Below are 26,096 nucleotides of genomic sequence, written 5' to 3'. Positions count from 1 at the left end.
CAAGAGCCAGCTGTTCACATCCTACATCCTTTTCTTCCTTCCAGACTCTCAACCTTAACCTGGAAGCAAAGATGGGCACCATTCCTAAGAAACAATCAGGGGACTGTGAGTTCTCTAAGGACAGAGTCATTTCCCAGTTAATGTTCTATTTTGTTTGGTCTCGGGCCGGGTCTGGCTGGATGAGTGAAGAAGGGAGGGGAGGGCGGAGGCCCAGTGAGAGAAGAGACAGATGGCTATGTGCTAGGAACAGTGAGGGTGGGACAGTGCCCTTTAGCTGAATGAACTGAGGAAAGTAGCATCTTAACTGAACTGACAGACAGTTGCCCTGATGGCCTCCTTAGCCTACACCATGTAGATCTGGAACCTCTGTGTCTCCATTGCTGCCGCTTGTGCTCTCATCAGAAATGTACTTGTCTTTGCCTCCCACACAGTGACACTTGTCTCTGACTTACACGCAGTATCTCCTTTTGTTTCTATCCTCTGTGCTTTCATGCTTATTGTCAGTATTGCAGTTACTTATTTGCCTGTATCTTTGATTAATGCAAGTGTTCCTGACCCCTACTGCGTGTCAGGCACTACTTATGGCTGTCTCAGCTTCTTGGCTCCCAAAGGACAGAGGCAACTCTTGGGGAATCTTCTCTGATTGGTGTCCAGTGGTAAAGTGGTCATGGACCTGGTTCCAAAACTCAGTTGGGAAGGTGTGGGTTTCAGCAATGAGACAGAAAAATTTAAAAATAAAAATATTTCTATTTAATGAAAAATATACAGTTTGGGGAGTGGAGGAAAGTAGAGTTTCTCAAAGTTCTAGGTTGTCCGCAAACATTAATACCTCTGATGGTTGTTGAAAAACACCAGCTGGGAACCTGAATTTGGAACAAGTTCCTGTGTAATTTTAGTCACCTTAAAATTTGAGAATCACTGGCTAAGGGATGGAGTGGCGACTGTGGTTGTCTCGATCCTTCTGGCTTTTTAGGGTTCCAGGGAGCAGCTCACTTGACTTTTCCTGGACAAGTTCAGCTGACTCATCTGAGGGCTCCTGGCATTCCTTTCTTTGGGTTGCTGAGACACTGAAAGAGTTAATGCAGTTACAGGTCGGGGAGCAGCAAAGACAAGGCCCCCGGATGTAAATGCCCCCACACAGGCCACCCAACAGTTTCCCAGGTCTTCTCTGGGAGACCAGTCCCGGGCTGGACCCAGACGTGGCCTGAGCATAGAACTGCTTACCATACATTTCTGCCACATCCCAGGGGCTCTGCTTCTGTTATTGTGAGTCTGCCTCTTGTCTCACATCACATAATACTTCCCACTTCCTTCCTCTTACTCTTCCCTGCTTCTTCCTACCCATCTCCATTGCCATCTAATCTCCTTCCCAGAAACCAAATTGTAAGCCCTCTCCTCTGTCTGCAGCATGTTGGATATCTGTGTAAGTTTGCACTTGCTGCATCTTGGTGCACACACGTGAGCCACTGTGAACTTCAGCTGTGCAGGAATAGGCCCTGAACAAGGGAGGGCAGCTAGGGTGAAGGTTAAGATTCTTCTCCAACTGCAGACAGCGTTTGGTGTGTGCAGACACGTAGTTATCTTACCTGTTAGAGAGAGAGCCCAGGGTAGACACTTGTGAGGCAAAGCACAAAAAGATCTTGAAGGAGGTCTGCTGGTTTTTGAGGGACATGGTCCTCCTAGTGCCCCCAACCACAGAGGGAAGATGAATAGCCCTTCCGCACATGCTGAGAGGATACCTCAGCAGGCCTGAGATGAGACAGGCTGTCAGTGCCAGGCAGATTGGGAAAATGGGGCAGTTCCGTGTGAGGTCGGTGGTCCTAGTTATGAAACTAGACGGTGCTGTGAAGGGGACAGCACGGCCAGGGGAGCCAGTGAGGACAGCAACATCACAAAGAGGTGAGTGACCTGGAGCCACACAGCAGGTGGACTTGAGGACTCATGGTGGGCCAGGGGCAGGTGGCCAGAGAAAAGCTGCACTTTCGGGAGTGGGGGCAGAATGTGTCTTCAGGGTACTCGCAGAAGAAGCAACACGACCACCCCCTACCCCGGAGGCAGCAGTAGCCTGGGCAGTGGGAGAGAACTTTTGTTGAAGAGTTGCAGAGCCTCATGCCACAATAACAAGACCCCAAGACAACCCCGGGAGCCCCCACACTGAAATGTTAAGGACCAGCCTGCCACACTGGTAGGTGGTGCCAACCTGGGATGTAGGAAAAGAAAACAGAAGAAGCAGGGCTTTGCCTCTATACCTGTTCGTGAGATAAAGTGAATAAACTTACATAGAGTTGGAAAGCGGGGAAGAAAATTGTATTCACCTGAGTTTCCCTGGAAAGGGGAAGCTGTTTTTGCTAGGAACAATATTTTGATAAGTGCTTAAGCCTGAAGCTGAGATCCCAGGGGAGGCCTGGGTGTGGGTGGAACAGCTCTGCATGAGACAGGAAGGAGTTTTTGAATTCTGCATGTTACACTGAAGAGAGGGGGAGTAAAGAGGCTCTGTTTGGTGCTGTTCATTGTGAATCCCTTAACGCATCACCCCCTTAAATTTTCCAAAAGTGGCATCATGAAATGCTTGGGGTCAAATGGAATATGTACCCCTGGTATTTATGTACACATATTTGCATGTGTGGGAAGAACAAAGGGGTTGGGAGGCCTCCGATTCAAACAGATGCCAAGTAGAGCCCAGACACTGGCAGGGATACAGAGGGAGAAGAGAAGGAGCTCAGGAGAGACAGCACCATGGGGCACCTTGGACAAGTTTAGCCAAATCTCAGTAGGTTGGGGCCCCATTAGACTTCTGGGTTACTTCATTTTGCCACATTGTTGTTTTGGTGTTTTCAATTAATTGTGTATGCTGTATCCAAATCAATTCACAACAACAGTAATATACATACACACGCCCCTTGGAAACTCTCCGGAAACTATCCATGTCCTAGGTAGGCTATAATGCTAATGTCCAGCTGGACTCTCAGGCCCACTTCAGAGCAGAAGCCTAGCTAAAGACCAGCCTTCTTTGATGCTGCCCTGCTATCCTGCCTTATGTAAGTCTCTGTCTCAAGGACAGCGGCAGCACCAGCCTCTTAAAGCTTTTGGTTCTGGTTAGGTCTAGATTGGCAGGCATCAGTGCCCTCTCCCTGTCGAAACCTATAACTGGGGCAGGTCGGGGCCACAGGAGGCAGCTGGGATTGGTTATCTAGAAAGGCTGCCTGAAAGGGCCTTGAGTCTTCAATAGTGACAGCTTCAAGCCAAGAGAGGCAAAGGAGAGTTGAAATGCCTAACCAGAAAGCTGATTATTGGTCCACTGAGACCTCCCTCCCTCCCCTCAGCTCCTCTTCCCAGGGACAGTTCTTGAAGGCCTTAAGGAAATAACAATGCCAAAGACAGGCCCAAGCCCATGTTTCAGGTTTATCATGCAATTCTTTGTCTCCTTCATTGATCTACCCCGCACGTGGCTCTCTTTGAAAACAACCCCAGACCTAGGGTGAGATATGACTCCTGAGTAATTCATTGGCAGCCCAGGAAACAAATAGAAGGAAAGACTTCCATAGTGACCTTCTGAGACACCATGGAAAGTCCTTTGAGAAAACTAGACGGGTATTGGCGTGGGGACCCAAGCTGATGGCTGATGAGGCAGACAAGCATCGCTCTGCCTGCCGTAGCATAATACATGAGGTCATTATTAATGATTGGAAAGAGACCTCTTGGGCCTCTGGACAGAGACAGTGTGTACTCTGGCCCCCACCCTTGGCGGGCAGGTCTCCCTGAATCCAGATTAACCACCCAGCCTTGCTTGCACCTTACCGGGCCTTGAGGGACATCAAGCTTTTATGGTATGAGGAATGGACATCCAGTGCCAACAGCCGGGGGATATCTGGGCACCCCCCGAGCTGGTCCCAGGACAGGCTGACTGGGGTCTTCTTTTCTATTGGGTGACTGGAGGAGGCCACGTCAGTTCTCCAAACAGCCTCAATCTGGTTACCCCGTTGTCTGAGGGTGGAAGGGTAAGGATGGAAAGTGTAAAAAAAAAGAGACAAAGAGTTAGACAGGCAGGAAAAAAAAAAAAGAGATTGACAAGCCAAAAGCTCTCCAGGGCCACAAGTCTCAAGACACTTTCCTTCTCAAATAGTTGTCACTGCCCTCCTTGTTACCTCTCTTCCCATTAACCCTAAGTCTCACTTTTCCGGGGCTCCTTTGGCTGAGGAGCCTCCCCCAGTCACATGTCCTGGGGCTGAAGCACTGAACTGGACCATACTAAGGGTGGGTGTAGATGTGGGTCTTTTTGCCTGCCTAGAGGCTCACAGAATCTCTTTCTGAGCACAGGGTCACATGGTAGGAAGGATCGGGCTTGTTTTTATGGACAAGACAATGGCAGGTGCTAGACCAATGCTCAGAGTAGAGATGGCTGTAAATTCTCAGCTGTGGGTCCTCAGAATCTTTCTGTTGCATAGTTTGAAACATTTGGTTAGACTGGCCCCTGAAGTCCACACACCCTTGCAGGCACATACACACCCACCATAGCCAATGGCCAGAGTTGAGGAGGGCAGCTGAGAAAACAGGTACCTTGCAACGCCTGGGGTGAGCCTTGCCTGTTTGTGCCCTTCAGGAGCTGTCAGCATCCCCAGTCTGGCCACCCCTGCTCCCTGCCCCACCATCCATCCAGGTGACTGCACACTTTGCTCCCTGCACCTACCGGGCCATCCGCAGGGACACACATTCCTGGTGCTTGGATGGAAGGTGTTCTGGGGGCTGCTTGCAGAAGGGGCTGCTGGAGTGGACACGCCGGAGTAAGGAGGGGGGCGGCTTGCTTTTTCTTGACTTTGGGGAGGTGATCACAGGGGTATGCAGGTGAATGTTCCACTCCAGCTGGAGCTAGAGGAACCAGCAGAGAGGCATCAGGGAGATGGGAAGTTATCCCTCTGGAGGGCAAAAGGAGGCATTGCCTAACTCAGGGTAGAAGCCCCTGGAATCCCAGAGTATCAAATTTTCTAGAAATCCTTTAAATTCTTACTTATTAGATCAGTTCCTGTTATCTCCTTTGCTGTGGAGAATCTGGACATTGGGTAAAACAGCAAAGGAAAAAACCAAGGGAAGCCAGAGCAGCTGGAACTCCTGAGGCACTTGCAACGTTCATGACATGGAGCCGGGTTGTGCCTGGAATGCTCTGGGTATCTTTCATCAGCCTCCACCCAGGCACTGGGCAAGGAGCTGGGGAAACCCTCACAGTCACCAAAAGAAGTCATTATGGTCCTTTTCCATTGCAACCTCAAAACCAACTTAGCAAGTTAGGACACTTACACGAGATGATCAGTACTAGTGTAAGGTGATGGGCAACTGAGTAGGGAGATACCTCCATGGCCAGCGCTCTTCCAACTGCCTGCTGCCGGCACTGACACAGAGTCCCTCAGCACACTGCTTCCCCCAGACTTAGGCCACTGCTGTTCGGGGTGCAGGGGGCTTACATCCTGGCCCAAGCCTACGGGAGATCCCAGCAGGTTTTGAGTCACTGCTGTGGTACTCTCCAGTCCCTCCAAGCCGTAGGCTAACCCCTTGGGGACCATGTCAGCACGGGCTGCTTCTCTACCCCAGTAACAGAGGAAGGAGTAGAAGAAACTGAAGCCAGCCCTCAAAGAATAAAAATAAGTCAAACCCAATAGAGTGGGACTCAGAATGACTTTGGACTCTCAGTATTAACACCAAAACCTAGAAGGCAATAAGCAGTGTCTTCAAAATCAGGAGGGAAAAATGAATTCTAACCTACACATACATTTCCATGCAAACTGTCTGTCAATTAAGAGTGAGAGTAGCCCTGGCTGGTGCGGCTCAGTGGATTGAGCACCAGCCTGCAAACTGAAAGGTTGCTGGTTCAATTCCCAGCCAGGGCACATGCCTGGATTGTGGGCCAGGTCCCCAGTTGAGGGCATGTGAGAAGCAACCAATCATTGTATCTCTCACACATTGATATTTCTATCCCTCTCTTTCTCCCTCCCTTCCCCTCTCTCTAAAAGGAAATAAATAAAATCTTTAAAAAAGAGAGAAAGTAGATACTTTAAAAAAAAGATGTTTTCACACAACCAGGGTCTCAGTGATTTTATGTGCCTGGCACTCCAGGAAGTGACTGGAGGAGGTGCTCCATGAAAACAAGGGAGACCTGGCATCTAGAAAGCGGGGGAGCTGTCCCCTGAGAGAAGCAATGCAAGTCCCTAATACGAGGGTGAAGAAGACAGCTGTGACGAGGCCTGGAGAACGTATAGGGACAGGGCAGAGACCTACAGGCGAGGAAGAACCTCACTGCAAAGTTGGGACTGCGGGGTCCAGCTAACTCCCTATCCAAAGGAGTCTTTCTTCCATAGCTCTTTTTGAAAGTCCCTCTCTATTGCTCTCCCCTCATAATGGAGATTGAAAAACTGCCCTTCCTTCCACTCAGGCGCCTCCTGCCTTCACCTTTTCCTGGTTCAGAGGCTTTAACCTGTTCTCTTATTTACCATCTGCCCCCTCTTGTCCCCAGCCACACGCCACATTCCTACTGGCTCACTTCCTGGTCCCCTCCCTACTGTGCTGACTCTGGAAAAGGTCACCAGGCAAGAGACCCACCTTGGGGAACATGGTCACCATACTGCTTAGGCACCCTTGGAGCTTCCCTTCCAGGTCCTTCTGCTTGTCCGTCCAGGCCTGCAGGCGAAGGGTCTGCAGGTGGTCAATGTTCTTCAGGGACGTGTAGAGACTCTGGGCCTTGTAGGTAGCCCCAGCTTCTCGCATGGCTTGTATGTGGTTGATTGCTTCTTGTCTGGAGAGAAAGGGAAGTCATTTCGTGGGTGAACAGGCCTCCTTTTTTCCAAGTCTATTACCCAGAGATGACTTCACATTTGTAATTCCTGGGAGCAAAAAGAGAAGCAGAGGTTGGTGAGAGCTAGGAAGACAGGGAGCATAGAAGGGGGAGGCAGTATCAGGTGAGAAGCCTTGGGGCTGGGCTGGAAAAAGGAACAAAGTAAGGCAAATGAGGGGGCATATTAGGTGGGGTTATGGACCAGGAAGTAGGAAGACAGGAAGAAATAAGGAAGCGAGCTTAGAGAAAAAACCCACTACATGGATAACAATGTCTAAGTATCCTACCTCCCACTTCTTCAGGGTTGCCCAAGGCCTCAGGGGGACTTTTTCAGGCCTGGGGTGATTCTCCCCATCCCCTCTTGCTCCATGCTCCTCCTTTCCCCTTGGGTTTTGACTGTTCCCACACACTACAGTGGATGTGGGTGGGTGCCCAGTGGGTGCCAGGGAGGACCTACCGGAGGCTCTGGAAGGATCTGTAGAGGATATACTTATGGCACAGGCTCTGCAGCCTGAGCACGGTCAGCTCCATGGTGGTGGTGGTAAGCTCCCGTGCTTTGCTGCGTAGGTAGCGGGGCAGCCCCTGCTCAGCATCTTCGCTCAGGAGCTGCAGATTCTTCCTCTGGGCCTCTACGTCCATATGATATACCTTCCGCTTCAGAGTCACTGAGGATATACGCAAAGGGGGCTGGGTCACTTTCTGGATGGATGCCCCTGTGGCAGGAACAGAGGCCGATTTCTTGGGCTTTGTGGGAACCTGGTGAGTCCATGGTTTCTGGGTAAACTCGATTGAACTCATGATCCTCTGATTTCCTAGGGTGGGCTTCTGAGTATTAGGGGTCCTAGGCAAGTGTGGCCTTCTGCTTTGGCAAGCAGATTGGGTCCGTCTTGGGGGAGGTGCCAGCGATGCCTTCTTCAAGTCCCTCCATCGACGGGTGGTCACAAAAATCTTCCTCTCCTCATCTTCCCTTGGCTGCCCCAGGTCCCTCTGTGGGTCCTCTTTCTCCTTTTCTGGCTGGACCAATCTCTGCTGCTGCTCCTTTGCCTCCTTCTCCATCTCCCACTGCCGCAGCTTCTCCTGGTGTTCCTGTTCCAGCAGGGCCCACTTCTGCTGCCGTTGCAGCCACATCTCCTCCTCCTCCAGCCACTGCTGCCTCCGCCTCTCCCAGTTGAGTTCCTCTTCCCAGTGTTCCACCTTGCTCTCCAAGTCCACCATCCTGGAGCTCTCTGGCGACAGATGCTCTCTACCATGGGACTCGATTTGGAGTCCTTCTTTCTCCTGGGCTGCTTCCTGGAAGAAGTCCTTCTGGTCTTTGATTTTATGACCTAGGCTCTCTGCCACTGGTATTTCCCATATCTGAGGAAATTTGTGATCCACTGAAGATGGAAACATAAACTGAAGACTTTCAGTGTCCTGGCTGCTATATACATCTGCGATCCTCAAATTCATGGTCATGGTGGAAAGTGGTTGATACGTTGAAGACCTGGCACCACTGTCCCCAGCTGCAGCCATGGGACCCGGGGAAAGCAGTGAAAACAACTGCTCCTCCTTCTTGGGTTCCAGTGGGGTTTCCTCCATGATTGCCTCTTTCTTTGGAATGGCTTCTCTCTCAGGGGGGCCTGGGGAGTCAACAAAGATCTCAGCTGAGTCTCCTGCTTGACCTCTAGCAGTCTGAGCCTTCTTCAGCTGGAACTCTAAGGCATGCTTTATCAGGAGAAGGTCATGGTACTTTCCCCCTAGAATTTCTACCTGCCTTAGTAGGGCATCCCTCTTACTCTTGAGGACTTGCAGGGACTGCTGAAAGTACAGCCTCTGGCTGCTGAGTTCTTTGGTCATCTCTGTTTCCAGTTGCTTGTATTTGGTCTCCAGGCCCCTGTTCTCATTGTGCTGGAGGATCAAGGCCTTGTTGAGGTTCTCCACCACAGCAGACATGTACCTGATGGCCTTGACCTCCCCCTGGTTGAACATGGTGGAGTCCAGGAGTTCCTGCAGCATGGACCTCACCTCAGAAACCTTCATGCAGGCCATATTCTTATCCTGGAGCATCTGCTCTGGGCTCAGTGGCTGAGGGTAGGATGTAAATTTTTGCAGGCTTTGTTCCTGCCAGCCTTGCCAGAAGGTGTGTTTGGACACTAAAAGAAGTAGAAAGAACAAAGGCAACAACCTCCCATGGGTCCCAAGGATTATACTGCTTTCCCAGATGCTGCTTGGCCAAATTTCCATCCACCCCTCCTAGAGCTTGGCAAGAAAGGAGCTGGGGCTACATGTAAGGCCAGGAGAAAAGTTGTCAGGAGAGATCTCTGCCAGGCTCAGAGCTTGCCCAGGGCTTACCGGTGGGGCCCAGAAGAGCCTGGAACTTTTCAATCCAGTTCAACTCAATTCAGAGTATTCCTGGTCCTCCATATTTCCCTGGAGTAAAGTTATTTTTCTAATCATGCACTTAGCAGCCTCAATACCTGTGTTTCCCAATTATCCAAACTCTGGAAGCCTACCTGGTACTTAGACCCCAGATCATGTGGGAAACTTTATTTCCCTCTTTTATTAGCACTGGACTGTGTTTATAGAAAATTTGTCACATGGTCCTATAATTGCTCGTTTGTCTGTTTTTTTTTTAATGAATAATGCCTTTTTCCATTTGAAGGGTTACAAACTCCTTTGATACTTTGATGAAAGCAGGGGACCTCCTCTCTCCATATATATGTGTGTGTGTATATATATATATGGAAAAAGAGAGAGAGGGAGAAAGAGAGAGAGATTGTGCACTCTGTGTTTCGTAGACGTCAGCTCCTCAGGGCTGGGTCATGGTCGTAGTTGTATCCCTTTGGATCTACCATGTGAAGGGCTGCCATGTGTGTGATTATCTTGGAGCATCCATTCATTTGCTCATTCAATGAACATCACTGGAGAAACTGTTGGCTAACTTTGGATGGGGGCTAAAGGAAATAATGGGATTAAACGACATTGAAGTCAAGCTAACCTCAAGCTAATATTGTCAGAGAGGCCAAATAGCCTAGTAATTCAGTGTGTGGATTCTGGAATCAGATAACTTGAGTTTGAACCCCACCCTTACCACTTGCTTTGGGCAAGTTTCCTAACTTCTCAGTGCCTGAATCTCTGAAAATTGGGGATAGTCATAATATCTAATTCATAGTATTTAACTTAAAGCATCTTTAGTGCCAAGCATAGTACCAGGTGCCTAGTAGGTACTCAGTAACTAATCCCTAAAAGGAAATGAATAAGACACAGCCTTTGCCCTCTAGGAGTTTATAATCTGGCAAGGAAATAAGTATGTAAGTAACTATATTTGGAGAAATAATATGGTGAGGATTGTAGAAGAGATTGTCTCCTTTTCATCCTCCTTTCCCTGCTTCCTCCCTCCCCCCGCTATGGACCCTGTTTGATGATAAGGAACCTGGCCATGAGACTCAGTGGGAAACCGCTAATGTTAGCTATTGGGTATTAAGCCCTGAGCATGTTCTAAGTATAGTGCCAGATGTCTGTACCAAGTGTAACCCCACAAAGTGGGCAGTATCCTCCTCATTTTGGATATGAGGAAATTGAGGTTCAGAAAGATGAAGTAACTTGCCCAAAGACACAATCACAAATAGGCACATGGGATTCAAACTCAGGTCTATCTGTCTGAAGCCCTTGCTTTTGAGTAAGGTTAAGAAGCCAAAAAACCTGTGTGGGACCTGGCTTTGCCACAGTCTTTCTTTGTGGTCCTTTCTCTTCTTGAGCTTTAATATTCTCATCTACAAAATGTAGGAGTTAGGTAATCTCAGGCGCCTCTAGTGCTGACAGGAGTAAAATTTGAAGGTTGAACTTTATTGTTGACTGACCACTTCTGGAGCAGCCACAGTTGAGTAGACTTTGGAACCTTTGGCCTTGTCTCACCAGACTCCTGGCTGTGTGGCTAGGTTTGGAGTAAGGAAAGGATGTACCTCAGGCTCTAGCAACAGACTCCACCCTTTCCAGCTTTCTAGCTTTGTTCCCCAGAAGTCTCAAGAGGCCACAGCTCCAGGGAGCACCAATGGGAACCTGTCTCCACATCACCCCTTCCTCCAGCGCTGAGGGACAGCTCAGAGCTGCCCCATGCTCAGCTTAGGTTCAATGCCTCAGCAACTGCCCATCCATCTCAGATAAAGCTTGTATTTCACTTGAGTCAGAAAGACCGCCCCCCCGGACCTTGTCCCCTGAGATGGCATCTGCTCCACCCAGTGCCGCTCACAGGTACTCCTGGAACCTACTTTGTGCCCTTTTCTTTTGTTCTTCAATGAGAGTGGAGCAAAGGGAAATGAGAGACTCGATGCCTCCTTTGGTGGTGATGAGAGAGAGAGGTAACACCTTCTCCATCACCTCAATCCATTCGTCCAGGCCTTCCTCTTCCTTCTCACTCGTCCTGTTCCTGATCTCATAGGCCAGACTGTCACCTAGAGAGGGAGTGGGAGGTTATAGTTCTAACTCTGACTTCTAGGGAGCCCCAAGCAGCCCAATTGCACGGGGGTGAAAACATCAGGCTTTGAGGTCAAATTGATTTCACCTCTTACTAGCTGTGTGATGTTGGACCTGTCAGTTATTCCCCTGAGCTTCAGTATCCTTGCCTGTAAAAGGATTACAAGAGATTAAATGAGATCATACATGTAAAATGATCAACATGAGGGTTGCCATGTAGAAAATATGTAATAGGCATTAAACAATATTGTTGTACTGTAAGGCCAGGGATGTGTCTGCCTTATTATTTATTACTCTATCCCCATATTGCCTAATCCAATATCTGGACAATTAAATGAATTAACTGGATTTAACAACCCTGCTTAGTTCTTGGGGGCAGCTGAAGAACCACTAAACTGGGAGCTCCTAGGGGGAAAGGCAGTGTGAGGGGGGTGGGGCACATCCCTATACCACCTTCCTCCAATATTGCAGCATCTACCACAATTCATAGTAGACTCTCATGATGGGATAACTCTGATAATGGGAGTAGCATCTGGCTCCAGGGCTGCATGCAGCTGGTCCACACCCAAATGTCTATACTGGTTTCTTACAGCTGACATCAGTGTTGTTTGACCCAGTACCCATGCTGTAAAGATCATTTAGTACTGTGAGTAACACCCCTGGGTTCCCATATGAAACAACTAGTGTGTGCCACAAAAAAAAACTGTTAGAACTAATAAACAAATTCAGTAAAGCTGCAGGATACAAAATCAACATACAAAAATCAGTTGCATTTCTATACATTAACAATGAATTATCTGAAAAAGAAACTTTGAAAACTCCCATTTACAATAGCATCAAAAACAATAAGTACTTAGGAATAAATTTAACCAGGGAGGTAGAGGATCTCTACACTGAAAACTATAAGACATTAGTGAAAGAAATTGAAGAAGACCCATATAAATGGAAAGAAACTCCAGTGTTCACAGATTAGAAAAATTAGTATTGTTAAAATGCTCATACTGCTCAAAGCCATCTTAGATTCAATGCAATATGAATGGCACTTTTTTGCAGAAATAGAAAAAACAATTCTAAAAGTTATATAGAACCATACAAGCCCTAAAATAGCTGAAGCAACCTTGAGAAAGAAAAACAAAACATACTACCTGATTTCAAACTATATTACAAAGCTATAGTAATCAAAACAGCACAGTGCTGGCATAAAATGCAGACACATTGACCTATGGAATAGAATCAAGAGTCCAGAAATAATCCCATGCATATACAGTTAACTAATATTTGACAAGGGAGCCAAGAATATACATAGTCTCTTCAATAAGTGATATTGGTAAACCTAGACATTCACATGCAAAAGAATGAAATTAGACCCCTATCTTTTTTTAAAGTATATTTTATTGAAAGTGGAGCAAAGGGAAATGAGAGACTCGATGCCTCCTTTGGTGGTGATGAGAGAGAGAGGTAACACCTTCTCCATCACCTCAATCCATTCGTCCAGGTCTTCCTCTTCCTTCTCACTCGTCCTGTTCCTGATGGTGATGATTATGCTATTAGAGTTTTCCCAATTTTTCCCCCTTTGCCTTCCTCTGCTCACTCAGTACCCCACTTCCCTTCAGCAATCCCCACCTTAGTTTGTGTCCATGGTTCATGCATGTAAGTTCTTTGGCTTCTCCATTTCCTATACTGTTCTTAATATCCCCCTCTCTATTTTGTGCCTACCAATTATGCTTCTTAACCCCTGTACTTCTCCTCCCACTCTCCTCCTTCCCCCTCCCTCCCTGCTAATAACCCTCCAGATGATCTCCCTATCTATGATTCTGTTCCTGTTCTGGTTGTTTCCTTAGTTTGTTTTTGTTTTTGTTTTTTAGATTCAGTTGTTGATAGTTGCGAGTTTATTGTCATTTTAATGTTCATAGTTTTGATCTTCTTATTTTTCTTAAATAAGTCCCTTTAACATTTTATAAAAAAAAGGGCTTGGTGATAATGCCCTCCTTTAGTTTTTACCTTGTCTGGGAAGCACTTTATCTGGCCTTCCATTCTAAGTGATAGCTTTGCTGGGTATAGTAATCTTGGTTATAGGTCCTTGCTTTTCACCACTTTGAATATTTCTTGCCAGTCCCTTCTTGCCCACAAAGTTTCTTTTGAGAAATCAGCTGATAGTCTCATGGGAACTCCTTTGTAGGTTACTCTCTGGTTTTCTCCTGCTGCTTTAAGATTTTCTCTTTTATCTTTAACCCCTGGCAATTTAATTATGATGTGTCTTGGTGTGGTCCTCTTTGGGATTGGTTGGGACTCTCTGTGCTTCCTGGACTTGTATGTCTATTTTGTTTGCCAAATTAGGAAAGTTTTCTTTCATTATTTTTTCAAATAAGTTTTCAATTTCTTGCTCTTCCTCTTCTCCTTCTGGCTTCCTTATGATCAGATGTTGGCATGTTTGGAGATGTCTCGGAGTCGTCTTATTCTCTCATTTTTTTGAATTCTTGTTTCTTCATTCTGTTCTGGTTGACTGTTTATTTCTTCCTTATGTTCCAATTAATAGATTTGAACCCCAGCTTCCTTCCCTTCACTGTTGATTCCCTGTGGATTTTTCTTTATTTCACTTAGTTTAGCCTTCATTTCTTCCCTTATGCTTTTACCATACTCAGTGAGCTCTCTAAGCATCCTCATTACCAGTGTTTTAAACTCTCCAACTGATAGATTGGCTACCTCCGTTTCACTTAGTTCTTTTACTGGGGTTTTGTTTTGTTTTTTTTTTTTAAAGATTTTATTTATTTGTTTGTTTTTAGAGAGGAAGGGAGGGAGAAAGGGAAAGAAACATCAATGTGTGGTTGTCTCTTGAGTGCCCCCCCCACTGGGGACCTGGCCCGCAACCCAGGCATGTGCCCTGACTGTGAATTGAACCAGTGACCCTTCAGTGCTCAGGCCAGCTTTCAATCCACTGAGCCACACCAGCCAGGGCAGTGTTCTCTTCTTTCATTTGAACCATATTTCTTTGTCCCCTCAATTTGGCAGCCTCCCTGTGTTTGTCTCTGTGTATTAGGTAGAGCTGCTTTGACTCCCTGTCTTGGTGCACCTGTTACATTGTATGGGTGGAGCCTTAAGCAATCACCAGGGTGGGGCAGCCCACTTCAGCACTTTGTGGCTTTGTATGTTGGGGAGGGGTCAGCCGGGGTAATGTCGCTGCCTGACTGCCGGAGTCTTGTTCGATACTTGCCCTGCTTGCGGTCACTTATGTGACTGGCATCTCTCTGGCTGTTGCTCTGGTGGCGATTCCCAGAATGGGTGGGTTTGCATACATTCTAGGACTCTGTGGGTCCTTTCAATGGACTCTCCTGAGAGACCTGCAGTCTCTTCTGCTGCCCCAACCCCCACTGATTTTTACAGCCAAGAGTTGTGATACTTTAATTTCCTGGGTTGGAACCCTGGGCTGTGGAATCTGGCATGGGGCTTGTTCCTTGGGTATCCCTGATGTGGGGCCACCTGTTCTGGCCGCCGCCACGACTGCCTGGTCACCGCGACTTCACCTGCTGCCATGCCACATCCTCTCTGCCCCAGCTCCTCATCTCTGCCCCTTCTCCCAGCCTGGATGAATATGTCTTCTTTAAATCCTTCATTGTCGAACTTCCTTCCATACGGTTCAATTTTCTGTCATTTCTGGGTGTTTTTTGTCTTGAGGTTAGTTGTAATGCTATTTATGGTTGTGCAAGGAGGTAAAGTGTGTCTGCCTATGCTTCCATCTTGATCAGAAGTCCTAGACCTCTATCTTATACCAGTCACGAAAATTAACTTCAAATGGATTAAAGACTTAAATGTAAAATCTGAAACCATAAAACTCCTAGAGGAAAAAATAGGGGAAAATCTTCTTGATATTGATCTTGACAATGATTTTTTTTTTGATATGACATTAAAAGCAACAGCAAGAAAAACAAACAAACAAAAAAACCATGTGGGACTACATCAAACTAAAAAGTTTCTGCAGTAAAAGAAATGATCAAAATGAAAAGGTAATCTACAGAATGGGGAAAATGTTTGCAAACCATATTTTTGATAAGGGGTTAATATCTAAAATATATAAGGAATTCATACAACCTAATAACAAAAAAAAATCCAGTTTAAAAATAGACATTTTTATAAAGAAGACATACAAATTGCCAAAAGTACATGAAAAGATGTTCAACATCACTAATCATCAGGGAAATACAAATCAAAACCACAATGAAATATTACCTTTTACCTGTTAGGATGGCCATTATGAAAAAAAAACAAGGAATAAGTTTTGGTGAGATGTGGAGAAAAGGGAACCCTTGTGCATTGCTGGTGAGAATGTAAACTGTTACAACCGTTTTGGAAAACAGTATAGAGGTGTCTCAAATTAAAAATAGAATTCTCATATGATCCATCAATCCCACATCTGGATATATATCTAAAAAAAGAGGGTGATCAAAAAAAATTTAAAAATCACTGTCTTCAAGAGATATCTGTATGTCCAGGTTCATTGAATTATTATTTATAATAGCCAAGACATGGAAATCACCTAAGTGTTGGTGAATGAATGAATGAATGAATAAAATGTGGTATAATGAAATATTACTCAACTATAAAAAAGAACAAAATCTTACCATTTGCAACAACATGGATGGACCTAGAAGGTGTTATGCTAAGTGGAATAAGTCAAAGACAAATACCATATGACTTCACTTACATGTGGAATCTAAACAAAATAAACAAAACAGAAACAAATTCATAGATACAGAGTACAAACTCATGGTTGCCAGATGTTAGAGGGGTTGGAGAGCTGGGCGAGAAAGTTGAAGGGACTAAGAAGTACAAATTGTAAGTTACAAAATAGTCATGGGGATGTAAAGTACAACATAGGGGATATAGTCAATAATACTGCAGTAACTGTGTATGGTGTCAGGTGGGTACTAGACTTATCAAGGGAATCATTTTGTAAACTGTGTAAATGTCTAACTCTAACCATTATGCTATACACCTGAATCTAACATAATATTGAATGTCAACTGTAATTGAAGCAAAATTTTAATGTGGTATATACAATGAAATATTATTCAGTTATAAAAAGAAGGAAATCCTGTCATTTGCCATAACATGGATGGACATTGAGGATATTAGGCTAAGTGAAATAAGTCAGACAGAGAAAGACAACACTGTACCATCTCACTTATGTGTAGAATCTAACAAGTTGAATTCATAGAAACTGAGTAGATTTATGGTTCCCAGGGGCTGGAAGTAGGAGTAAATGGGGAGATGTTGGTCCAAGGGTACAAACTTTCAATTATAAGATAAATAAATTTTGGGGATCTAATGTACAACATGGTGACTATGGTTAACAATACTGTATTGTATACTTAAAATTTGCTAAAAGAGTAGATCTTAAATGTTCCCACCACATAAAAGGTAACTGTGTGAGATGATGGATGTGTTAAGTAACTTTATTGTAATAATCATTTCACAACATAGAGGTATATTATTGTACACTTAAATGTACACAATGTTATTTGTCAATCACATCTCAATAAAGGTGGAAAATTAAAAATAAAATAAAGTAGCTAGGGTGGGTTTGAATTTAGTTTCCATCTTGTTAAAAAATGAGATATCATCATGGACCCATGCATTAGGCTTCATCACATATGGCAGCTAATGTTATATTTTTGACAGTTACATGCTTGCCATTCTGGGGAGTGAAGGTGATGTGTTGTGACATGAGTGAGAGAATATTTCACTGGAGGGGCACTGTGATACGTCTTTTGCTCCCTCTGCACCCGCCACGCTATACTCCCCTGCCAGAGAATGCTGACCAAGGATGGAGAGAGGAAGAGACTGAACAAGCTGGAAGGCACCTGCCCTCAGGACTGCACCCAGCCTACAGACTCACCCCAGTCACCCAGCCAGTGGAGAATTTCGTATAAGTGCTTCTCTTTAGTCTTAGCATCTTTGGAAAAGGAGGCAATTTTCTCCAACAAGATGAATCTGTCCTTTCCCTTTTGCTCCATCTGGTAAGATTTTGCTTTTTCTTTTAAATCATATCCTAATTCTTCCTGGAAGTGGTTGATGACACAATTGACATTGTCCAGGATGTCAGAGAGTTGGGAAGAAATATCCTACATGGAAGACAGAAGACGATAGTGTTTAGAGGAGGGAACTCTGGAGCCAGATGCCATGTTCTAGTAGTGTGATCTTAGACAAGTCATTTAAACTCCTGGGGCCTCTGTTTTTTCTTATTTATAAAGTGGGGATTATTAAAGTAACTACGTCACAGGGTTTTTGTAAATATTAAGTGAATTAATATTTGTAAAGCACTTAGGACAGTGTCTGGCACATAAAATAAGTAACTTTTATTACTGTCATTTTGATTATTAAGGTCAGAGCCCTGGCCTGGTGGCTCAGTTTGTTAGAGTGCTGTCCCCATACTTAAGGTTGCGAGTTCTATGCCCAGTCAAGGCACATACAAGAATCAACCAGCATAAATAAGTGGAACAACAAATCTCTCTCATCAATAAATAAAATAAAAATATCGCGCGCGCGTGCAAAGACCAGTTTAGAGAAAGAATACTAAAAACCCACAGCAAACATATCTTCAGAACTTAAGAATTTGCTGTGGATGTCTGGACATCTCATAAGGCTCCAGAGGCAAAGGACTGGAAAAATTAGGCTCCAAGAAACTCAGGATCAGAGGCTCCCATAAAAAATGCACTACTAGAGGCTGTCAAGCAGGATGATTTCAGCCTTTGGCCATTTCACTGTGAACTTCTAGGGCTCAGCTTAAGAGATTCTGACAGGTTGCCAAGAACCAACTCCAATTATGAACTCTAGGCCCTTCTCTTGTCTTGCTAGGACCGCCCCCACCCCGCCCCCCGCTCCGCCCCGCCAGCAGGTATCTTAGGGTCATCCTGGAGTTTCCATGGGCTGTTCCCTTCCTGGGCCTAGCCTTGCCTCAGGGAGTGGTTTGACTCTAGCCTGCCCTGGAGAGGCAAAGTCTAGGAGGTGGATGGATATTTTACACTAATCTGTCTACAAACCTAGTTTGCCAAGGATCCCAGGACTCCTGAGGGCCCAGACCTGGATCTTGCCCAAATCTGGATCAGTCCCCAACTGCTACATCAGACTCCCGCAGAAGAGTTTCTCCCTCATCTACAGGGTTACCTCCTGAGCCCGAGTTAGCTGGGCAGCCGTAATCCTCGAGATGATGGCTTTCACTGATGCCGGGGTCACAAGTTGTGGGGGCTCGTCTTTCTCCATTTTGTATCACTTTGTCAGTCACAGAGATGTCCTGTGTCTCTAGTACACAAGTCTGGACATGTGATGTTGTCTGCTTTGGAGTTAAGAGCTCCAGGACAGTTCCTGAGTACCCTGTGCCTAGCCACAGCTCCCAGTAACTGCCAGACATCAGGTTCCAACTGACTTTTTCTCCAGTGACATCATCAGTTTGATTAGGAGAATGACTTCCTGTCATCTATCTGCTTGATTATCTAGCCGATACTAATATATATTACCTTGACCTGTTGCTTTTAAAAAATCATTAAATGTTTTGCTCCTGATTAAGTGTTAATGGCTAAAAATAGGAAAAATAAATCAGAAAAAGCTCTTTCCCAAAGAGAACTTTTAAAAAATTAGAGCTAATCAATAAGTAATGGGAGCATGTTTGCATTTGCACCAGGGATCAGGGCTCAATCAACACTCTCACTTACTGAAGCTGATCATCATTACACGAGGCCTTTTGTAAAGAAATGGTTAAAATGGACAATGGTGTATGGCCAGAACCCAGAACAGTGCCTGGCACATAGTAGACACTTAATAAACACTTGTTGAATGAATATGTGATTAAAAATACATATACATGCAAATTATTCTTCTGTGCTACTGAAAAGTATTCCAATTTAGCAGATAAGGAATTAAAGTAGGTTCAGTTCTTAGAAGTGCCATAGCCATTTAATAACTTGTTATCTGACACCCACCTCTCTTTCACATACTATCATTCATTCACCTACTCAGCAAGATCTGTCTCTAAAGTGCTCCAACCCTGGTTTATGGACACCTGTCTATATATCTGGCAGTGGATGGTCCTTTAATCCTTACAATTTCAGATCATTTTGTAGTTTATAAATAATTTATTTATCCTTACAAATGTGTGAGGCAGCTATAGCTCAGAGGAGTTAGGAGGTTTACCTAAAGCCACAGAGCTGGGAAGTACAGAATCAAGACTTCAACCTGGTTTCCTGACTCCCAATCTAGGGTCCTTTCCTTTCCTCCTCTTCCCCACTTCCTTTCTTCTTTCTTTTAAACCTAACTTACTGATAATTAGATTACATATAAATGACCTAAACATATAAAGATAAAGATTGCAATGTTCAATTAAAACCTAAGATTCAACTATGTGCTATCTACACAAAACACACATTAAATAAAAAGGCACACAAGGGTTAAAAGTAAAAGGAGGGAAAGAGATAAACCATGCTAATACTACAATAATCAAAAGAACACTGGAGTGGCTCTATTAATATCAGATTTTGGAACATGAAATATTAGCAAAGATCAAAAGGGAGGGACTTTCCATATCAATAAAGGTGTTAATTAATAAAGGGGACATAATCCTATATGTGTATGCACCTAATAACATAGCTTCAAAATACATGAAGCAAAGAAACTTATAGAAGTGAAATGGATCAAACTACAATTATGGTTACAGATATTAATATTTCTCTTACAGGAATTGGGTAGAAATAGAAAAAGTGAGTAATGATATAGAAATTTTGAAAAACACTATTAACCAACACAATTCAATCAACATTTATAGAACACTTCACCCAACAATAATAGGACACACATTATTTCCAAACACATACAAAACAATAATCTGGGCCATAAAACAAATATCAATACACTTAAAAAGATTAGAGTCATACAAAATATGTTCTCTGACCACAATGGAATTAAACTATAAATCAATAATTGAGAGATATCTAGAAAATTCCCAAATATTTGTAAATTAAACATACATTTATATAATCCATGAGTCAAAGGAGAAATAAGGAAGAATATGAAATAATTTGAACTGAGTGAAAATGAAAACAAAATTTGTGAGATGCTGCTAAAGCAGTGCTTAGAGAAAGAAACTAGAAAAGGAAGAACAGAGAAACTTAAAGTAAGCAGAAGGAAATAATAAGACTAAGGGTAGGTACCAAAGTCCCCATCCTCACGCAGCAGCTCTCTCCTTCTGGATCTGGGGTGCATTGTCATCAGCTTCTGTGTAATAGTCCAGGAATACATGCACCGTGGTGCACTGGATCATAGTGGAGTCCAGGAAAGACCTAAGTCTCAAGAGCCCAGATAAAGTCCAGGTTTGCATGGCAGCAGGTCAGTGTCTTGCACGGAAGGCTTTGGAGTCAGCTAGAGCAGGCAGGATCAGAGCAGCAATATGTCTCCTTACTACACCAGGCTGCATGGCTGGATCCTGACTACAAACTACATAGTTGCTTGCTTGCTTCTCCCTCTCCCATGGCTGCTACATCATTCCTCCCTCATGGCTTTTCTACTCGCTTCCCCGCTGCATGGCTGAATCCCTCATGCCTGCCACCCTTAGTTTAAATCCTGACCCAGAACTTCCCGCATGACCTCATCCGACTCCTGCAGTGAGCTGCATTTTCCAGTTTTCTGTATAGTTTACATTCATTCAACTGCCATCCCCAGTCAGGGCAAGAGCGATTCGGTGATCAAGGGAACCACTTCCCCTGGCTACCTCAGAATACACCCTTAAAGTCATACCCACCTTGCCCCTTAGCAGAAACACAGCTATCAACAGCTATTAAACTAGCTACCAAGTTGTAAAGTATCTTAATCCTGTCATCTGCTCCCCCCCACCAACCAAGGTCTGTGGTGATTTTCTCCTACTTTCCCAGGGGCACCCCTCACTCACCCTGTACCCCATTACAGTTACGTGACTGTATACATTTGTGAAAATTCACTGTATTGTACACATAAAATTGGTGAATTTTCTTATCTGTAAATTATACCTCAATAAAGCTGATTTTTTAATGTAATATTTTATAATGCATGAGACTGTGGTGGTATTGTGGGCAGGTAGTGCAAGGGGCTGGAAGTTAGTCGGGAAGGTATTGGAAGGTGTAAGGAAATAACCCTTCCTCTTTTCTTGGTGGCAAGTCGTCTTTACTTTCGTTCCTTTTTCCCTTGGGGCTGGGATGCTCCCTCTTCTAAGCTCCTTTCCCGTGCAGCTCTTTGGCCAATAACAACACCTTCACCACAGTTCAAGGGCCAGGAGAGATCAGTAGCCCAGGAAAGAGGTTTGTAAACATTTTTTAAAAAGTGCAGCCAACCCCCTTTCTAAGCAAAGCCTTTCGTAAGACCTTACTGTTTAAAATAGGTAAAAGCAATATCTTATTAGAATGCATTTATATAAGGTCAACTTCATGTTATCTCTGTGTTATAAAATCATTCAATGTCAACAAGTTTTTTTTTTTAAGATTTTGTTTATTTATTTTTAGAGAAAGGGGAAGGGAAGAAGAGAGAGAGAGAAACATCAATGTGTGAGAGATACCTCTTCGATTGACTGCCTCTCTCACACCCCCAACTGGGGACCTGGCCTGCAATCTAGGAACATGCCCAGACTGGGAATCAAACGAGTGACTTTTTAGTTCACAGACTGGCACTCAGTCCACTGAGCCACACCTGCCAGGGACCAACAAGCCTTTTTTGATAAACCCAAAACTTCAATGTGTAGGGCAGTTGTGTATATATTATTTATTTATTTATTTTTAGAGAGGGAAGGGAGGGAGAGCAGGAGAGAAACATTTATGTGCCAGAGATACATTGATCAGTTGCCTCTCGCATACCCCCACTGGGAACCTAGCCCACAACCCAGGCAAGTGCCCTGACTGAGAATCAAACCAGCGACCTTTCAGTCTGCAGTCCGGCACTCAATCCACTGAGCAATGCCAGCCAGGGCTGTGTATATATTTAAACTATTATTGCAAAAAGTTAAAATATATTTAAAGTTTCTGGGTAAAAATTGTAGATTGAACACATGTATCTAATTTGGATCCACTAAAAATACAATAAAACTAGAGCAAAGGGATTTTTTTAAGGTATAGATCCACAAAGACAAGGAAACAGGGCAGGAGACAAAAAAAAAAAATAGCTGGAAAGCATGTGGGTGAGTGGTTACTGACTTAGACTAGAAACAGATGGATCTTAGGGCAGCCATGGGACAACCATATGGCAAAATGGAATTGGTTGTGCCAGATGGCTTACACCCCAAGAGGGAAGTCCTAAAGATGTCGACAACAGAGGTTCCCTGCAGTGAAGCTGTGACCAAGTCCCATCATGTACCTGAACCCACAGAGCACAAACACTTCAATCAGCTTTTAGATAACCCATCCTTAAATGTGAACAGACAACCAAGGATTATAAGACCTCCAAGAAAATAATCTAACTTAAAAGACACTAAAATAACAGGAAAAGAAATTTAGATGCTCTGGCCAGCTAGTTCAGGTTGTTATAACGTCAACCCAGTACAGTTGTGGGTTTGATCCCCGGTCAGGGCACATACAAGAATCAACCAATGAATGCATAAATGAGTGGTAAAACAAATCAATCTCTCTCTAAAATCAATAAATTTTTAAAAAAATTTTAAAGATTATAGAAAACAAAAATTATGCAGAAAGAATAAAACTTAAACAAAACTGTAATAGCTTCAATGATAAGCTATTGCAATGCAAACCAAATGAGATGCTATAAAAATGAATATTCAGAGAATAAAAATAAGGTGAGAGTAATAAAAATCTTTAACATATTGAAAAATTCAGAAGATTTCCCAGTAGAAGAATGGTGGAAGATAAAATTGAAGAAATACCCAAGAAAAAGTAAAAAGATGGAAAGTAGGAAAGAAAAATAAGAAACTAAAAGGAACAGTCTAGCAGATCCATTATCTGAATTACAGGAGTTCCAAAAAGAAAGAACAGAGAGAATGGAAGGGAAGAAACCACCAATGGGATGATTCAAGATTATTTCCCACAAGTGAGGGGCACTGAGTGTCCAGCACAACAAATAGCCTCTCACTAAGAAATAGGACTGCTATTTCAGAACACTGGAGACAAGAAGAAGTTCAGAGGAGGGGAGAAAAGTCACTTACAAAGGATGAGGATTAAAATGCATCAAACTTCTCAAAAATAATGATAAAAGCTTGAAGGTATTGTCACAATGCCTTCATAATTCCCAAGGAAGTCGATTCCCTGCTACATAATCAATCCAGTGTCAGAGTAGAATAATGGCAAAGTCAAACATGCAAAATTTCCAAATAATGTAACATGCCCTGGCTCCAGAAGCTTTTGGAAGATGGTCTCCTCCAAAAAGAGGGAATAAATCAAGAAAGAGAAAGACATGGAATATGGCAAATAAAAGATCCAACAAAGGAGAGAGGAAAAGAAAATGCCCAAGAGAATGAGAAGAGATGCCAGGCTCCCAGATGTTCAGCAAGGATAGTGGATAAATCCTCAGGTTGGAGCAAGTCAGAGGCTCCAAGAGATATGTCTTCAAGACAGTGAAATTAATAGAATTATTTGCTGTATCTAGATATTCTGAGAAGAGATTTACACAACTGAGAGAAGATATTAAGACAGATTTTGTGATAAATACATAGAAGACTAAACAAATGAAAAAAATGAGGCAATTATTCAGTCTAGGAAAAAAATAAAAAATTGTGCAGGAAAGGAAGAGAAATCAAAGTTTTCTACATGGCTCAACTCTGAATGGCATGTGTAGTCACAACGTTGTAAGAAATTGAACTAGCAAAAATTATCAAATTAAACTTGGCAGAAGGGAGATGGGAATTATGTATAAGTGGTGGGGAGAGATGAAGGGGATAAAAATCCTTAAATCTGCCCCTATTATTTGTGGGGGCTAGGGCAGTACCACAATGGAGACTCACATGCTAAATATTTTAATGTTACAAATTAAGCCAACAAATTGTTAAAATACCTTTTCAACTCCTCATTTACAGATATACCCTCATAAGGACTTGGAAGGCCAGGTTCAAATTAGAATTTATGGAATCCACAGAATTCTATGCCAGGAAATAGTAGCCCCCAATCCCTGGCTCTTACCTGACTCCTTTCCCTTCTGTTTTTGCCTCTCTTTTGAATTGAGAGAACCTCAGACAGGGTCCTGTGGACACCCCAGCTTGTGTTCACACCTCTAGCTGCGAAGAACTGTCCTTGGCTACCCTTCAGGTTTAGGGATGCCCACACCATCAGCAAGGTGTCCCTGGCGAGCAGAGATCCAAGGTAGAAGCTGGTACAGGTCCACGGAGCAAGCTGGGCAGGGAATTCCAGGGTCCCAGGTATTCAGAATATGGCATATAAGGGGGTAAGTGGCCTCTGGATAGGCACATCGCCTTGGACTCCTCACTGTGGGGAGGAGGGTTACAGGTATGAAGGTAACCGCCAGAAAGAGTTAGCTTACAATAAATGAAAATGGAGGGGGGGGGGCTCGGCTTTTAACAAATCTAGTAAATTGTTTTGACTCTCTAAAACAGGTGTCTCTGTGTTCTAACAAAATACCTCATAGAGCCCTGGCTGGTGTGGCGCGGTGTATTGAGCACCAGCCTGCAAACTGAAAAGCTGACTGATTCCCAGTCAGGGCACATACCTGGGTTGTGGGCCAGGTCCCCAGTTAGGGGCATGTGAAAGGCAACCTGTCTATGTTTCTCTCCATCCCTTGCCCTCTCTAAAAATAAGTAAATAAAATCTTAAAAAAAAAATAATGAATACCCCATAGGAAAAAGAAAACCTTTAAAAATAAAATCTGGTTGATAAAAATATATGGAACCTCTGAACCATTAATGCTATGCCTAGAGGTCTCAATAATAAAGTCTGAAAACCACAGGACTAGATCCTCATGTGATGCTATCTAGATATTGTGATGAAAAACCACAATGAAGTTTGTCTCTACAGTGGCCCCCAAGAATGAATCCCTCTTCCTTACGTCTACTTCGCGTTGTTTTCCTACCTCTCCCGTTAGACTCTGAACTCCTTCCAAGCAGAGACGCAGTTCAGAGTTCTTTGTATCTCCAGCACCTAGCATTGTGCCAAGCAGAGAGTAGAGGCTTAGCTAAGTGTGGATGGATAAAGGCAAAAGGAAGCTACTTTACCCAGGCTTTGGAGGGAAGGTGTTTGATCTCTTTCTGCATTTTGTATGCCTGAAGCCCTGTCAGTTACTAGCCCTGGCACCTTCAGCATATTCATTAAATAGCTTTGGGTTATAATTCCCTTACCTGCGAAACATAGTATTTATGTCACATCTTTAACTCCTATAAAAGATTGGGTCCCTGCTCCAAATCTCAAAAGAACTTGAGGGTCATGTGAGAAGCCCCTGTACGCCCCTTGACCGCCGGGATTTCGGGGGTGGAGGAGTCGGGGGAAATCTGCTTTTTTCCCCAACTGCTCAACACCCAGTGCCTAGAACAGTTCCTGGCACATAAACAAGTGTTCAATAGTTGTTGGATGGATTAATTAAAAAGTACTAAAAATAACTGCATCGAATAAAAACACGATTTGTGAAGTGCAAAGATAGCCTATACTCGGAATAAATACTTCGGTTCAGCCCCTGATCCTGGGAGCGAGCGCCATGCGGGACAGACGCGCTAGCCGAGCCGCGAAGGCCGGGAAGTGGCTGGCCGAGGTCTGGAGGTGGCTGGTGGGAAGGGAGGGAAGCCAGAAGAGTTGGCGACGCGCGAAGAGTGCGGAGAGCTCTCGGGATCCAGAGCTCCAGCCGCTTTGTGCGAACCGGCGGCTGC

The 26,096-nt window shown here is 44.2% G+C and overlaps 1 protein-coding gene across 1 annotated transcript; it reads right to left on the bottom strand.

Moving 5' to 3' along the window:
* Window positions 1-922: 922 nt before the first annotated feature.
* Window positions 923-18,529, bottom strand: FAM186B (family with sequence similarity 186 member B). The gene is made up of 8 exons (XM_054591512.1): window positions 18,434-18,529; window positions 17,166-17,391; window positions 11,068-11,250; window positions 7,278-8,952; window positions 6,589-6,781; window positions 4,688-4,866; window positions 3,799-3,984; window positions 923-1,067 (listed from the first exon to the last, which is right to left on the bottom strand). Exons 1-8 carry the CDS (start codon window positions 18,527-18,529, stop codon window positions 923-925), a joined length of 2,883 nt encoding a protein of 960 aa, XP_054447487.1.
* Between the last annotated feature and the right edge of the window lie 7,567 nt (window positions 18,530-26,096).

Source organism: Pteronotus mesoamericanus, unplaced genomic scaffold (genome assembly GCF_021234165.1).
Source record: "Pteronotus mesoamericanus isolate MK-2021 breed Mesoamerican mustached bat unplaced genomic scaffold, CSHL_Meso_final scaffold_21, whole genome shotgun sequence".
Classification (NCBI taxonomy): Eukaryota; Metazoa; Chordata; class Mammalia; order Chiroptera; family Mormoopidae; genus Pteronotus; species Pteronotus mesoamericanus.
Note: the sequence above shows the minus strand (reverse complement) of the source record. Positions and strands in the feature narration are given on the sequence as shown.

Coding starts and splice junctions, on each gene's coding strand:
- FAM186B (XM_054591512.1), bottom strand. CDS start 18,529: ATGGAGAAAGACGAGCCCCCACAACTTGTGACCCCGGCATCAGTGAAA. Junction 6,782..7,277: donor AGATCCTTCCAGAGCCTCCG/GTAGGTCCTCCC, acceptor CTTTCTCTCCAG/ACAAGAAGCAATCAACCACA. Junction 3,985..4,687: donor GTGTCCCTGCGGATGGCCCG/GTAGGTGCAGGG, acceptor TTCCACCCTCAG/ACAACGGGGTAACCAGATTG.